This window comes from Sceloporus occidentalis, unplaced genomic scaffold, assembly GCF_023333645.1.
Source record: "Sceloporus occidentalis isolate IW3139 unplaced genomic scaffold, rSceOcc1.0.p SCAF_1, whole genome shotgun sequence".
Classification (NCBI taxonomy): Eukaryota; Metazoa; Chordata; class Lepidosauria; order Squamata; family Phrynosomatidae; genus Sceloporus; species Sceloporus occidentalis.
Genome location: NW_028316981.1, coordinates 11,684,356 through 11,701,326, shown reverse-complemented (window position 1 = coordinate 11,701,326; position 16,971 = coordinate 11,684,356). Strand labels below are relative to the sequence as shown.

Below are 16,971 nucleotides of genomic sequence, written 5' to 3'. Positions count from 1 at the left end.
TCTGTTGGGCAGCAATAAAGATACAGAACGAGTAAAAATGTAGTCTCTGGTCTCTTGAGGCAAAGGATTTGGGAAGAGAGACCAACCAAACACCTTAAATATTATTAGTTTCTCCCTGTGCCTACATCATCATTCAGCTTGCTCCATACAATTCAGAAAATTCATTGGATTCCTATGTAAAATCATGATTTGTGTGTTGGACTATTGAGCTCAGGGTTGGAGTCCCCATTTTAAAAAAACAGTTTGACATTTTAGAAGATGAAGGTGGGGACATAGAACTGGTCAGAAACTACCCAACAATAGTATTGTACACAGTAAAGAAGATCCAGTGTGGCCTAGTAGTTTGAGTGTTGTTGGACTAGGACCCCAGAGGCCAGGGTTCAAATCTGTGCTCGGCCATGAGAGGCAGTGTGGTGTAGTGGTTTCAGCATTGGGCTACATCTCTAGAGACCAGGGGTTGAATCCTTGCTCAGCCAGAGGATGGCCATGGCAAGCCTCCTCTGAAGAAACGTGCCAAGAAAAACCTATGACAGAGTCACCGTAAGCCAGAAACAATTTGAAGACCCACATTAACCTTGCATCTCTTCCATACCCCTATAGAAAATTTCAAAATGGATAGAAAAACCATGGTTGGGCTTTTCCCTGTCTCTTGAGGAGGATACCAAAACATAAGAAGCACTAGGAGAAGTTTTATAGTTTTGTACCTCTCCTTCTCCCTTTCCACCTCAGCAAAAAGAAGATGAGCTTGGACAAGTTCCACTTTTTTGGCTATCATAACTAGAGCACTTCAGTCCAAAAATGAACTTTTCCAAGCTCTGGAGGTGTCATAGTGGGAAAAGTTGTAGTGGAGCCAGGATTTAAAGTGTCAAACTCCAGCTTTATTTTATTTTATTTTTATTAGCAGGGTTCAGGATTTCATCTGCCCCCTCACCTTGGCTCCTTCTTCTTCTGAGTTTAGTTGCAATACTAACAGTCCCATGGGTGGGAAGGGAGAAGAAGTGAATTTTCCCAACAAAAATGTCTTGTTCCAAGCTTTCTCTGTTGCCATCCGAAAGATGTTGAGCTACTTTGGACACGAATGGGCCACTGGAGACCTGTTACCCCTACAAAAGACCTGACCTTGGGGAAAGAGATCCCTGCTAGACTCTGGTTTGTTGATATGGATCTATAGAGCTCCCTGCAATTTTGGATTCTTCATGGGGGACTGGGCCAAAAATATACATTCTGTTGGCAGAAATCAATGCAGTTCTGGTGAGCCACCCTTTCCATCCTACATGAGGTGTCATCCCAGAACCAGAGCATACCCCCAAATCCATTTTACAGCATGTGGGAAGGAGAACCCAGGCAGCATTGGGATGCAAAGTCAAAGCTGGGAAAACAGACATTGGTATATATACTGTTGGTTGAGGGGAAGTGGTTTGCATGTTAATCTATGTATTGTTCTGTTCTGAGGCCTTACCATTCAACAACAGAACAATACACAGATTAACATGTAAATCGCTGTCTCTCAACCAACAGTATATATACCCCACTCTCTTCCATGCCAGTATTCTCTGAAGATGTCAGCCAAAGCTGCTGGCAAAACGTTAGGAAGAAACTCTTCTAGAACATAGCCTCACAGCCCGAAAAACCCACAAAAAACTATAGCTACATAGCCGATCATAGGTAGTTTACTAGTTACTTAGTTGCCCATAGCTAATTATAAACATACATAGAACGTTTACAGATGGCAAAAGTTGTTAATGAGGAAGAGCGTACAAGCTAGGAGAGGCTGCAGCTGTTTTTGCCTGAGCCAACTAGGAAGAGTACGATTCTGCCCCGTCCTCTCCTCCTTGGTGGGTTCGTGGAATGCAAACTCAGTGTGCACAATAGAAGTAAGCTGAGGACAAAAGAAGGCAACTTTTTAAAAGCAGCTGAGAAAGTGGTATGGTAGAGGGTTCATCGGGACTATCACTAACATCCAAACAATAATACCTTTATTGGGCCAACCACAATGCACCATTACATGTTGCAAGCTTTTGAAGTCACACTGGTATCTTCTTCCTGGACTTGGAGAATCGCCCAGTGACCGCATGGCCAAAGGAGGAGATGCCAGCCTGCAAATAGCCTTCCCTACCATCTGATCTAAGACCAGAAACAGCAAAATGCAGGCCTGTGATTAACATCTTCATTTTTTCCCTCCTGTTTGTTTCAATGCCTTGCCTGATTAAGTAGCCAGTGTGATTCTGAAAGCTTGCAACATGTAATTGTGCATGTAATTCTTATTGGATTTATGGCCACCCCTGGATTTTTTTAAGGACTATCATTGGGTAGCGGGACGGCCCCAAAAAACAAAAAATGATGCCTCCCCCCCCCAAAAAAGACAAAACATTCAATAGCACCTGCAAAGTTTGGGACAGTGTAATTTCCTATTTGGGGCCAAAAAATACACCAGCTTTTGAAATGGGGTGCAGAGCGGACAATGGGGGTGTTTCCACACGTTGCCCAACAATATCTTACCGCCATGTTTAGAACTGGAGAACTTTAGTTGGTAGGAACCATGGAGCTCATCTGATTGAGATTATTGACTTTGTATTGCAAGAGGGAAAACTAGAGACAGGCCCCCTACCTTTAATGGTTGCATGTGTGCATGCATGTTGTGCGCCTTCAAGTCATTTCTGACTTATGGTGACCTTAAAGTGAACCTTTCATGGAGTTTTCTTGGCAAGATTTGTTCAGAGGAGGTTTGCCATTGCCTTCCCCCGAGGTTGAGAGAGCGTGACTCGCCGAAGCCCACCCAGTGGGTTTCATGTCTGAGCGGGGATTCAAACCCTAGTCTCTAGAGTCGTAGTCTAACACTTAAATCACTATGCCATGCTGGTTGCTTAAAAGAGGGGATTTCAGCAGGTGGTGCTTCTTATCTGGTTGCATGACAAGCAGAACCTACTGAGGTTCCCCTTTCTTCAAGGTACAGAACTACAAGTCCCGCAGCCCCTTAGGCTTGGTAAATATTAGGCAGGGCCTTCAGGAGTTGTAGTCAAAACAAGGCAGATAGATTCAGTCAGGGCAGCCAAGGCCCTGAGTTTGAAAGATCTGAGCAGGGCTATTGGTAGCAGTGACATAGATAGGTCTCTCATTTATAGGGTTGCCAGAAGTCAAAGATGACTTGGTACAACAAGGCCAAAACATCTGAAGAATCAAGTAACCTCCATCCCTACTCTACCACATCCTTGATAGATGGTTGGTTCTACTAAAGCTGCCTTTGAATTTGGAGAAATAAAACTAGCACCTAATGAAACATATCAGTTCCACCTTCACAACAGCTCTTATCATTAGTTGAAATCTGCTTCCTTGCAATTTCTCCTAGTTGATTGTATTCTTGACCTCCAGAGCTACAGAAGAGATTTTCCTGCATCTTCTATGCAATAACTCTTCAGATCGGGAGTGTAGCCCAGATGCCGCCCCCAGTATTAATAAACAAACACACATATATATACAACACACATACACACACTGGTGGCCCTATCATCTATCCATCTAATCTGAGAGAGAGCCAGCATGGTGTAATGATTTGAGCATTGGACTCTGGAGACCAGGGTTAAATTCCCAGCTTGGCCATGAAATCCACTGTGATGACCTTGAACAAGTCACACTTTCTCAGCTTCAGACGCTGGCAATGGCAACCTCCTGTGAACAAACTTACCAAGAAAACCCAATGATAGGTTTGCCTCAGGGTCACCACAAGTCGGAAACATCTTAAAGTACACAACATATACATGTGTGTCTGTATGTATATGTGTGTGTTACATTGTTTTGTCCCAGTATGTCCCCCGGTGCTCTTTAGATTGCTTTTGTCATGTTTTGGGGGCTCACGGTCTGTTTTTACTAACAGGACATGACCTGGATGTTGACTCCATATCACACCCTCAAACTTTTCACAGGTGAGCTCTGGGACATAAGTGGCCAAGTATCATCAGAGTGTGGTCAAGATTTTTTAGAATTTGAATTTATTAAGACTAGAGTGTGCTCAAGATGGCCAAAGTTAGTAGCGATGGAGAAGACGCAAGCAAGAAGAAGTTTCAGCAGTTTGCTTTTGCCTGAATCTATTTGGGAAGGGCAAGAACCCCCCTCCTCTTGGCTCAGGTAACTGAGTGCAAATTACGTTTGCACTTTGAACTCAGTTTACAGCAACAGATGTATGCTGAGGAGAAAAGGAGAAAGTGGGAGGAAAAGAGAGATACTGGGACATTTTAAAAGCAGTTTAAAAAGTGGGAAGATAGAGAATTGTGTCACGTTAATGGTATTTTTTGTTCACTCCATTTTGAAAATCTAATCTAAAACTTGCTTTTCATTTCCACTATTATACAAATATTTAATTAAATAAACCAGATTCAAAAAGCATTTTTCTGTGCTCAGTGACAGCTTCCAAGGAACTCTCTTTCAAGGAAGACTGTGTTGGGTCCCTCTTCATTGTCGTTCTTCAACCAGGCAAAGACCTTTCAACTCAGGTAGGATTTTGGCAAGTAACTGGCTGCAGAGAAAGTAGTTTTATTGGATGCCTTTTATTCATGTGCTTTTACAATGCTTTTAATTCAGCTTTAATTTTAAAATCATAATTGGTTTGACTGTGTTCACATTGTGCTTTTATTTGAACCTGCTTTGCAATCTCGTTAGTTGCTGGGAATACCAATTTTGATTATGAAACAAAGCAAGGTATAAATCATACTCAAATAAAATTAATGCTAATTTAAAAATTTAAAAAACACCACAGAATAGAAAGGAAAAAATCATGAGCAAAAGTCAGGAGCATGATGATTTGAAGACATCAAAGAAATGCCCCAGAAAATGCAAGTCCACAAAAAAAAAAAGGAAAAAAAAAGGCAGGAATGAGGACAGTGTTCCTAATTCACGATAATGTTCTCTTCAAATATTTTAGTCACAAGAAGAATCCTGCTGGAACAAACCAGAGGCCTACCAATTCCAGAACAATGGCCAACAAATAACTCACAGAAAGGCTGAAAAGCAGGACATTGGGTACACAACACACACACGCACGTCATCCAACAAGTGATATGCAGAGGCCATTGATACTGGAGGCGATGTACAGCCATCATGACTAGTAGCCACTGATGGTCCTAATCTCCACAAATCTATCCAATTCCCTTTTAAAGCCATCCATGTTGGCAGCCATCCCTGAATCCTGTGGTGGGGAATTCCACAGTTTAACTATGCACAGTGTGAAGATGTACTTTCTTTTCTCTGCCCTCAGTCTCCCATGAGTCAGCTTCAGTGGATAACCTCAGGATCTATTTTAATCAAAGGAAACAAATTTATCCTTATCCACTCCCTCTACACCATGCATAACTTTATACAACTCTATCATGCTTTCCCTTTTTACTATCCTTTTTTCTATACTAATCCTAAACATCGGAACCTTTTCTCACAGGCAGTTTGCTATGGCCTCTTAATCACTGGGCAGAATGTAGGAAAGATTTGGGGGTTTTTTGGACTACAAGTTCCAGAATCTCCTAGGCAACAGGGCCACTCTTCCAAGCTGAGTGACTGGCCTGGCACTTTTCTGCAGCTTTCTCCAGCTTTACAATGTTCTTTCTGATTGGTGAAACATATATGTTGACTCGTACATATGTTGAATGGGTCTCTCTTTCAAATGTAATTATCTTCTAGTAAAGAGGAGCTGTTGAGAACTAACACTTTCCCCGCAGCTGGAGAATTCATATTGTTTTTCTCCCATTTGGGTTCTCTGATGGGTAATAAGGAGCAAACACCCATATTTCTCTCCTGTATAGATTGTCTGGTGTGTAATAAGGAGAAAGCATCCATGCTTTACTCCAAATGGATTCTCTTATGTGTAATAGGGGGCAAGCACCTGTACTTCTCTCCTGTACTAATTCTTTTATGTGTAATAAGGAGCAAACACCTGTACTTCTCTTTTGTATAGATTCTTGTATGTGTAATAAGGAGCAAGCATCCGTATTTCTCTCCTGTATGGATTCTCTTATGTGTAGTAAGGAGCAAGCATCCGTATTTCTCTCCTGTATGGATTCTCTTATGTGTAGTAAGGAGCAAGCATCCGTATTTCTCTCCTGTATGGATTCTCTTATGTGTAGTAAGGAGCAAGCATCCGTATTTCTCTCCTGTATGGATTCTCTTATGTGTAGTAAGGAGCAAGCATCCGTATTTCTCTCCTGTATAGATTCTCTTATGTGTAGTAAGGAGCAAGCTGCGAACAAAGTCTCTCCCCAACATGGATTCTCTCATGAGCCACAAGAACGGACCTCTCGCTAAAGCTCTCCCCACAATCTGAGCAGTGGTATGGCTTTTCTTCCTTGTGGGTCCTCTCGTGGACGATGAGGGCTGACCTCTTGCTGAAGGTTTTCCCACACTGGGAACACTTGTGTGGCTTCTCCTCTCGGTGGGTCCTCTTGTGGTCTGTGAGCGCCGAGCGTTGATTAAAGCTCTTCCCACAGTCCGAGCATTCATGGGGTTTCTCCTCCAGGTGGACCGGCTTGTGCGCGTTGAGGTGGGACAGGTGCTCGAAGCGTTCCCCACACTCCACACACTGGTACATAGCCCCTGCCGCGTGGACCGTTTCGTGCGCAATCAGGTTGGAGCGGTGGCAGAAGCTTTTCCCACAGTCCAGGCACTTGTAGGGCTTCTCTCCCGTGTGGGTTCTCTCATGGACAATAAGGTTGGACCGATGCATGAAGCTTTTCTCACAGTGTGAGCAGGTATATGGCCTCTCTCCCGTATGGGTGCGCTGATGGACTGTCAGTGTGGATCTGTGTTTAAAGCTTTTCTCACAGAAGGAGCACTGATACCGTCTTTCCGCTGAACGGGTATTTTTATTTTCAGGAAGACCACTATTTCCTTTTCTGTTATCAGAGGCTGCTTCGCTTTGGTCAGCAGGGCCAGATACAGCCTCTGCAGGCAAAATTCCATAGGTTTTCCTTTCCCCAGGATTTTCTGGTTGGCTTGCCTTCGCCCTGCGGAGCCTCTTGTCACCTCCTGTAATAGGAAAAGAACCTTTGTGTGACTTTTCCATAAAAGTTAAAAGCTGATTTTACCAAGAATTCCATTCCCAACACTCCTTAAAAGAAACACTGCATTGCCATTTCTTAGTACTTTCCTGTTCCTTTTTTTAAAAAATAAAAACCATTATCATTATATTTATTCGTACACCACTTTCCCCCCCAAAATTGGAACTCAAAGCGGTTTACAGCCTAAAAACACAATGCTAAGAGGAACAATAAAGCTTGAACAATTCCAGTCTTGAACTTACACTTAAAGGTAAGAGGAAAACATAGCATCAATAGAGCACTGGTTAATTAAACTATACGATATGATAGAAATGGACAAACTTTTGTGACTTTACAAAATGAACATTCAAAAAATATCTAAAGGTTTGGGACAAAGTGTTAATTTTTTGTTGTTGTTCTGAAATGGGGAGAAATAGCAGGGATGGGATTAAAAACAGAATAAAATCGGAAATTAGAAAACTTTTGAATAAAATGATAATGTAGAAATGCAGGAAACAGGGAAATTGTAGTAAAAATATTTTATACTTCAAATGCATAGGTAAAAAATTAGAAACTCTAACTCACTGAAGGGCAGTCCAAAAGGAAGCAACAAATAGTGTATGTTTGATAGTAACTGCTTTACATTGGCCTGTTACAGACAGCCAAAATAAAGCTGCTTCGAGTCACTTTGGAGGTATGGTATTTCAATGATACATGCGTCCTAAGAGTCCAAAGGCCGCACCAAAGCCACCCTCCATTCCTAAGGACTGGAGTGCAGCTTTGGTGAAGCTTCCAGACTGTTAGGACTCATGCATCATTGAAATACCATACCTCCAAAGTGACTTGAAGCAGCTTTATTTTGGCTGTCTGTAACAGGCCATTGTTGTGTTATACTGTGTTTAGGCTGTGCTGTGTTTATGCATGTAAATACTTTAAAACAATTTTCATTTTTCTTTGGAATAATATCAATAAAAATATTTTTGAAAAGAAGTAAGAGGAAAACACTACTCATGACACCAATAAAGTGGTTTCATTGCTACTTGTGTTATTTGTGAAATGTCAATCAGAAGTACATTTACTTTGATTTCTCTCTGCCCTTAGTATTTTGTTTCAAATAACTTTGTTGCCTGTAATTTCCTACTTCCACACTTTGCAAAGAAGAACCACACACACACACACACACACACAAATAGAGCCCTATAGACCAGAAGAAACATTTGGTAGCATTGGTTGTTACACCTCAGATGCGTTCCTGGGCATTAATTTTTTAACTTTTTAAAAAAGCTTTGGTACCAGAGGTAAAATATTGGAAAGAATAAATACAGGTTTCTTAAACATGTAAAAAAAGAATAGTTCAGTATGTTTCAGTACACTTTTTATTCAAAACTAATAATAAATATAAGTAAATGAAAACATTTTGAACCTTCTAGAGAGCACCTGAAAGATTCTTCAAAAGGGCATCCATGGATAGTATTTTCTTTCTTTCATGAACCTCCGCTTTCCTTATGATTTTCATTTTAGTGGCCAGATTTATAGACATTTTTAATGTGCTTGGAGGGAGGGCTGTGAGGCAGGCTCATCTGCTCTCCCCTTTTCTCTCTTTTTTGCTATTTATGCATGTTCTGTAAGGGATTTCGAAGTCAGTTGCTATTTATCTGGTGACCTGGTGGCACAGTGGTTAAATGGCTGTACTGCAGCAACTCACTCACAAACCACAAGGCTGTGAGTTCAATCCCAGCCAGGGGCTCAGGGCCGACTCAGCCTGGCATCCTTCTGAAATCGCTAAAATGAGTACCCAGCTTGGTGGGGGCAATTAGCTTACACATTGTGAACCACTTAAGGAGTACCTAAATGCACTGATAAGCAATACAGAAATGTACTTGCTATTGCTATTACCTTGCCTGTTGTAGGCAGATACACATAGATAGCTACAGTAGGATCAGCTAAAGCAGAATCCCACTCTTTCCCTATTGAAACTTTATTGCATTGTTTACTGCAGCAACATTGCTGCAAAACAACACTGAAAGTCTTATGTTTCTCCAGCTGTCCTTCATATCCTCTCAATGCTAAAAACCTTCCAGCTGGACAAAGGACAAGGAGGAAAAGGGCAGGCTCGGTAGCCATAAAAAGATTTGTAAAAAGGAGCTTCTTTGTTAGAGGCTTTGTTAACTGAAGTATTCTTGTACTCATTACACATTACTGTGTTCTGGTCTGGATGCAACAAGGATAGAATAACAAAGCCATAGAAGAACTTAACTGAGATATGCTTATACTCATTACACATTATTCACAAGTAACATTAGTTCCAAGCTCTGCAAGAAACATTCTCATAAAATTACACTCTCTAAATAAATAGGCAAGCAGATCCCAAATATTACCGAAAGAAGTGGCATCTCCCTCATTTTCTTGTTTGATTGAACTCGCAGAGGTCCTCTTGAAAGCCTCAGGTGAACCCATCTCTGCATTGAGGGAATTGCTGACCTCCTCTCTGAATGGCTCTGGCATCTGAAAAAGAAATGAGGATGAACAGAGAGGAGTCAGTGCTTGGTGCTAGTATATTTGATTTAAACATAGGAGACAGGACTCCCTTATCTGGAATGCTTAAGACCAGAAGTGTTTTGGGTTTCGGATGTCTTTAGATTTTGGAATACCTGTATTTGCATATACATATGTATATGAAATTCTGAAATTCAAAACATTCCTAAAACCAAAACTTTTTTCATGGGTGATGGAGACAGTGGCATCTTTGCTTTCTGATGGTTCAATGTAAACAAGCTTTGCACGATATTATTAAAATATTAAAACATGCACAATATTATTAAAATATTATATAAAATTAACTTCAAGCTAGGTGTATAAGCTGTATATGAAACATGCATTAATTATGGTTTGAATTTGTGTTCCATCTCCAAGATATCTCACTATATATGTATATGCTGTAAAGCTGGCTTTGACCTATGGCTACCCTATACATTAGAAACTTCCAAGAGACCCTTTATTAACAGTTTCACATTAAAAATGGATTGACCCAACAAGGAGGCCCCAGCCCTGAATTTTTAAGGCCCAAGCAGTGCTGTTAATAAAGGATCCCTCATTCATAAGGTCAACTTGGTGATACATAATAACAATAATAAAATAGCAGCAATAATAAATCACCCTCCTTGCTTTTTATCGTCTTCCACCTATCAACTGACTTCCCTTTGTTCTTCCATGGTCTCTTCAACCCTCACTCTCAGCAGCCTTCTCAAAATGTGAATTACTGTATGCCAGCATGATGTAATGGTTTGAACACTGGACTAGTACACTGGGAGCCATGGAAATCACTGGGTGACCTTGGGCAAGTCACACTCTCAGTCTCAAAGGATGGTAATGGCAAATCTCTCTGAAGAAAATCCTATGACAGGGTCGCCTTAGGGTCGTCCTAAGTCGGAAACAACTTGAAGGCACACAACAACAACGTTTAACTATGCTGTACTAACAGTAGACGTCATACTGATAACAGACAACAGAAAACTCAAATATAGTTCATGCCAGTCCCAGCCCCAGCACATGCCTCCTCATCCCAATGACTCCATCCCATCCACTCCAAAAAATAAATTAAAAAAAATGAAATATTTCAGAGTGACCTAATAATTTGCTTTCGTCACTGAGTGGGGCAGAAATAAGATACCATATGATGGTCCATCTTCACCGCCCTATGATGCCAGCCATCTCCAGCTCTCTCACCTGCTCTTCCGGGAGCCCCAGTAGGAAACCCTCTGCTAGGGCTACAGCCTGGGAACAGGTCTCCGGCCCACCTTCTTGAACCCGGTGCCGGATCCTGTGGGGCAGGATGGCCAGGAACTGCTCCAGGATCACCAGTTCCAGTATCTGCTCCTTTGTGTGCTTCTCGGGCACCAGCCACTGATGGCAAAGTTCCCATAGCTGATGGCAAGTTCTCCGGGGGCCCTCAGCCTCTTGGTAGCGGAATTGCCTGAAGCGCTGGCGCTGCACTTCTGGGATCTCAGCCTCTGGAATCTCTTCCTCTACATCTCCGCAGCTTTCCTTGTCCTCAGCTGTTTGGGCGTTGTCGCAGTTGGTCTTCTGGGCCTCTTCCCTCAAGCTGGGCAGAAAGTGGGCCAATGTCTTTCCTCCATGCTGGCTGCTGTGGCCTAAGTGAGACAGAAAAGCTTTGGCGTGACCCAGGGAGGCCAGTACCTGGGAGCCGTCCCCTTTTGACTCGGTGGCCACCACGTCCTTCAAGAAATGCTGCCATTGGGCTTCCCAGCACTGTTGGAGCTTTTCCTCTGGCTCTGGTTTCATCTCTCCCAATTCATTCGAACCCTCCCTCTCCATGGCGCCCTCACCCAAGATGGCGGACGAGGAGCTCTGTCCAAGCTCTGAGCCAGAAGGATCCATCTCTTCCGTCTTCATTGCCTTTTCAAGCCCAGCTTGGACCTGGAGTCCTTGGGCTGACTCCCTTCCATCCTCCGTGGCAGCCATTTTTTTGGCCAGGGAACGTGGCGATCGGCTGGTCATTGGGGGACTACACTGCAAGAGAGATTTGACTGATAAGGAAAAAAAAAACAGTTTAAGTTCAAACAAAAGCAAGGTTGCACCATAGTATAGTCTACTTAAAAAAAAAAACTCATGGCCCAGAGGACTATTTGTTTAAAATCGACAAATGCTGCTTAAGGAGGGAATACACATTAGCCAGATTTTAACTGATGCCTTCAGCAGTAGTAGAGGGCAAATTTGCCAAAATATCATACCAACTGCGTTTCTGTCACTGTGATCAAAATGAAATTGGAGATCTTGCTCATTATCTATTTAGCTGTCCCATCATCTGAAATTAGGAATAAATTCCTCTCATGTCCCCTACAAGTTAAAGGCTTCTGGACAGCAAGTCAAAAAACAATCACATTTTTACTTTACAATAATGAACCCACTATATTTAGAAGAGCCACATCTTTCCTATTAACATTAGCCAAGGCCTGGGCCAACCATGAAGGTGCCATAAATGATACAGAATGAACTATGCACTCCTATAATGTTTGACCCATCTTTGTCATTTTAAGAAGATTCTGGAACTTAATCTGGTTTTAAAGCTACGTCTATTGTGATGTTAATATTTTATTCACTTCCCATTTTCTCCATGCCTGTTTTGTTTGTTTTGTTTTGTTTTTTGTGATGACCTATGTTTTTCATTTAAAAAACCAAGTCAACTCTATTAAAGATCTAAGATGACATCAGTTATCTGTCTTGGGCACTTGGGTTGCACTGCACAGCATTGGACGACTTGGAGATGAACTCATAATCATAGAGTTGGAAGAGATACCATGGACCATCCAGGCTGCATCCACACTGTAGAAATAGTCCAGGTTGACCCTGCTATAACTGCCAGGCCTCAGGAGAAAACAAGCTTGCTCCATCCTCAACATGACATCCCTTCAAATATTTAAACAGGGCTATCATGTCCCCTCTTAACCTTCTCTTCCCCAGGCTAAATATACCCAGGTCCCTAAGGCACACTCATAGGGCATGGCTTCCAGACTCAATCCAGCTTTTGCCAACCTAATGTTCTTTGTATGTGCTTTATAACAATGGCCATCATCCCCACTTACCAGGGCAGAGGATGATGGACATTTTAACCTAATAGATCTGAGAGAGCATCAGCTTTGGAAAACTAGAATTATGTCAATGCATTTGGACCCTATCCTTCCACCAAATGGCACTAAAAAAAACACAAACACAGAATAAAATAAAAGTGCTATAAACTATATTGATGCGCAATGGCCTCATTATTCCCAGACCCATTGAATCAATGAGATTTACTACTTACCTATTGACTCACAATTGATTCAGTGGGTTTACTCTAATTGGGAGCAACCATTAGACTCTGGGCAATGTTTCTCAAAAAAGCGTTTATGGCTTTCATTTCTAGGAGAGAATGGTGCAGTAGATTGAGCATTGGGCTATGACTCTGGAAACCAGGGTTTGAATCCTTGCTCAGCCATGAAATCCCACTGGGTGACCTTGGACAAATCACACACTCTCAGCCTCAGAGAAAGACAAGGGTAAGCCCCCCCCCCCCCCGCCTTTGAACAAATCTTGTCAAGAAAACCCTGTGATCGTTTCATCTTAGGGCCGCCATACGTCAGAAGCGACTTGAAGGCACACAGCAGCAAGAACAATTTCATTTCTAAGTTCTATACCAAAGTTCTCAAGGTGACATGCCTAACAAAAACACGCACAGCAAATCCAAAAATAAGGCAATCACTTAATAATAATAATAATAATAAGAAGAAGAAGAAGAAGAAGAAGAAGAAGAAGAAGAAAACAAAAAGCCAGGAACAGCATTTTAGAAGTGGAAGTTACATTAAAAAAAACCTTCCCATCCTGAAGTCAAAGGCTTTTATGGCCGGCATCCATAGTTTTTTTATGGGTTTTTTCGGGTTATGTGGCCATGTTTTAGAAGAGTTTATTCCTGACGTTTCACCAGCATCTGTGGCTGGCATCTTATATACCAGTAAGGAAGCCTTTCAGCTCTCTGATCATATTGCTTAAAACATTCCTTACTTTATGAAATTTTTTCCCTCCCTGGATGGACCAGTTAGTAGGACAGCGATGCTTGTGTTTGTAGAAATAATGCCGTTTGACATCACTTTAAGGGCTGTAGCTCCATCCTATGGAACCCTGGGATTTTTTCGTTTTGCAAAGTCTTTAACCTTCTCTGCCAAAGAGTGCTAGTGCCTCTCCCAGGATTCTGTAGAATGGATCCATGGTAGTTAAAGTGGTAACAAACAGCATTCTTTCAACAGTGTACATGCGCCCTACAGAGAGTATCAGATTTACGCTCAAAACAAAATGAGCTACAGTTTAGGGCCTCTAATTATGAGCTGCCTCTGACTTAAAGAAAACAAATAATTGAATTTCAAGTTTTGCACAATATATATTTGAGCAGAGCAGAGGAAAATGGGAAGTTATGGGACTGCTTAAGATTGACACAGCTTCTAAGATGGAAACTTTTGGGCCTCAGAGCATCTTAGCGCGCATCTACAGTGTACAGTCTACACAGAGTATACTATATGAGAGCCAGCATAGAGTAGTGATTTGAGTGTTGGATTATGACTGGAGATTTGAGTTCAAATTTCGGCTTTGCCATGAAACCCACTGGGTGACCCTGGGCAAGTCACACTCTCTCAGCCTCAGGGGAAAGCAATGCCAAACCTCCTCTGAACAAAAATTGCCAAGAAAACCCCAGGATAGATCCCCAGAAGTCAAAAATGACTTGAAGGCAACTTGATGCCCCCTATTCCTTGAATCTCCTCCCTGTAAACTTGTAAACTGCTACTTCTCTCATTGTTTTTAAATCCAAATGGAAAGGTTTTTGTTAAATAGAATTGATTATCTGTCTTGACTACATTATTTTCTGCATTGTGTGTTTGTGACTTTTTTTTTTGCATTGCAGTTTAGTATTTTATATTATTGAAATAGTTATAAATGTTTTATTCTATTTGTAAAGCGCCACACAAATGGATGGCGCTATATAAATATATGACGACAACAACGACCACTGTACAAATCACAATGGACTCTCCAGGTTCACAGGCAGTGGAGCTGTGAATATCAGTTGCTGGAGGGGAAAATGCAAAGAAATTTATTATTATTATTATTATTATTATTATTATTCTCCCACCCTGGGACTCAGGGTGGCTTACAGTATTAACAAAACAGCATGTAGAGAGACCTTGGAGCATCTTTGCGGCTAACTAAAGAAAGAACTTGGCAGCATGAGCTTTCGTAGACCTAAGTTTACTTCCTCAGATGCATTTGGACAGTACTATGAAAAACAGTACAGTTTAAACGCATACACAAAAATAGGTATATTAAAACATAATTAAATGATTACAATAGCAAAACAAATTACAAATTACTGAAAGCTCTTTCCATTTCTTTTTTTCTTTTTCTTTCTTTTTTTGGACTTTCAGACTAGTTGCTGAGAAACAGGATTTAAAGGACCCTTTGAGGTTGCATCTACACTGCAGAAATAATAATAATAATAATAATAATAATAATAATAATAATACTATATTTATAGCCCACCTTTTCTTTGGGGAATCAAGGCGGGTTACAGAATAACAATAAAATACAAAATACAATACTATATACAATAAAATTCTCATTCTACATTCTAATGCAGTTGGGCCCCACTTTCACTGCCAGGGCTCCATCCTGCAGAACCCAGGGATGTGTAGTTTGGTGAGGGATCAGCTGTGCCCTTTGGCAGAGAAGGCTCAAGACCTTGCCAAATGTCAAATCCCATAGGATGAAGCCACAGCCCTGAAAGGGGTATCAATCTGCATTAGTTCTGTAGTGTAGATGCAACGTAAGAGTAGCCTTGCTGGATGAGGCCCCTGAATCCAACCCTAAACAGTCCTGAGCTATAAGGATCAAAGACCTGATTCAGTGTAACCCAGTTGCAACACGGATCATGGAGAGCCTTCTTTGATCTCTCAAGCCCTACCTTTGCCTTGATGTGCTTCCTTCCTTCCTCCCTTGCACTCTCTTTCTTGTAACTCACCTGATCCTGTTCTCTGTTGCAGCAACGATCTGCTCAGCCTGCAAAACCTGCTTTTCTTCCAGTGTCTAGGGCATAAAAGACTACATAGGAAGCAATAGTTTCAAGTCAGCCTCTCCTTCCCTTCCATAAAGGAAACACTCTGGCCCTTCTAGGAAGAGTCTCTTCCCTCTCTTTAACTCTTAAAGGGAAAGGGAGAGAGAGCCACGCCTCCCCTGTGGGCTTCTGGGAGCTGTAGTCCAAGCAAAGGAACATTTCCAGGGTCTGGGAAGAAGAGGGGAAGAAGGAGAGAGATCCTTGCTTCCAACTTTATGATTCTATGATTTCTGGGTCTTGCTGGAAGATTGGCACCAGAGCTGCAAAGCAAGCATCTGTCTTGTCTGGATTGGGTCACAGATTATAATCCTGTCCCTCCAATGCAAACACTTTACAGAATACTAGAGTTTGCCCCCAAGGTCATCCAATCCAACCCCACAATAATAATAATAATAATAATAATAATAATAATAATAATAATAATACTTTTTATTTTTATCCCCCCTCTCCCATAGGATCGAGGCTGGTTAGACAAAAATACACAAAAATACATCATTAGATACAAAATAAAATTACATAAACCCTTAACCCTTTCCTTAAAACTAAATTAAATCGTTATGTCAACAACATTATAAAATACAGTTAAAAGCACTTAAAATAGTGATCATTGGGGCCAGACATCTTGGGGCAGTCCTGGGCAATTCATATGGGTGGAGCTGGGATGATCAATCGGGGAAGGCCCTCCGCCCTTCTGCCATGCAGGATCTCCCCACAAAATGGCCATCCAGCCTCTGTTTAAAAAAGGAGGCTCCATACTTCATCACATTCCTCTTTTAAATAGCTCTTACAATAAATTAGTCCTTCATAATGTTAAGGTGGAATCTCTTTTCCTGTAACTTGCATCCATTGTTCCATGTCTTACTGGAGCAGCAGAAAAAAAGCTCGCTGCATCCTCAATGTGAAACCTCTTGAAATACTTAAACAGGGCTAGCATGTCAACTCTTAACCGTCTTTTCTCCAGGATAAACATATCCACTTCCCTAAGTCTCCCCTCATAAGACATGGTTTCCAGACCCTTCGCCATTTTGGTAGCCCTCCTTTGGACATGCTCCAATTTCTCAACATCCTTTTTGAATTGTGGTGCCCAGAATGGGACACGGTACTCCAGATGAGACCTGGCCAAAGCAGAATAGAGTGGCACTCTTGATTCACTTGATCTAGACACTATGCTCCTATTTGATGCAGCCTAGAATCACATTCGCTTTTTTAGCTGCTGAGTCACACTGCTATGTTATTTGTCCTCAGTAAGGTAGTAAACCAAAGCCTGGACCATACCACTTCAGTTTTTCTGTAGGGCAG

General features: G+C 41.7%; 1 protein-coding gene across 6 annotated transcripts; it reads right to left on the bottom strand.

Annotated features, from left to right (window-relative positions):
- Nucleotides 1-4,535: 4,535 nt before the first annotated feature.
- On the bottom strand, nt 4,536-16,524 carry LOC149320751 (uncharacterized). 6 transcript variants are annotated; one of them, XM_089504994.1, is made up of 5 exons: nt 15,580-15,709; nt 11,363-11,563; nt 10,743-11,167; nt 9,395-9,521; nt 4,536-7,005 (listed from the first exon to the last, which is right to left on the bottom strand). In XM_089504994.1, the coding sequence occupies exons 2-5, from the start codon at nt 11,532-11,534 to the stop codon at nt 6,200-6,202; spliced, it is 1,530 nt and encodes a 509-aa protein (XP_089361120.1). In that variant the 5' UTR covers nt 11,535-11,563; nt 15,580-15,709; the 3' UTR covers nt 4,536-6,199. The 6 variants fall into 6 exon arrangements, with proteins under 6 accessions (XP_089361120.1, XP_089361112.1, XP_089361097.1 ...); XM_089504986.1 differs by lacking the exon at nt 15,580-15,709 and adding an exon at nt 16,461-16,524 and having other exon boundaries at nt 10,743-11,563; XM_089504971.1 differs by having other exon boundaries at nt 10,743-11,563; nt 15,523-15,709.
- Between the last annotated feature and the right edge of the window lie 447 nt (nt 16,525-16,971).

Coding starts and splice junctions, on each gene's coding strand:
- LOC149320751 (XM_089504986.1), bottom strand. CDS start 11,534: ATGACCAGCCGATCGCCACGTTCCCTGGCCAAAAAAATGGCTGCCACG. Junction 9,522..10,742: donor TGGGGCTCCCGGAAGAGCAG/GTGAGAGAGCTG, acceptor TTTCTTTTTCAG/ATGCCAGAGCCATTCAGAGA. Junction 7,006..9,394: donor GGGAGATGCCACTTCTTTCG/GTAATATTTGGG, acceptor TTCCTATTACAG/GAGGTGACAAGAGGCTCCGC.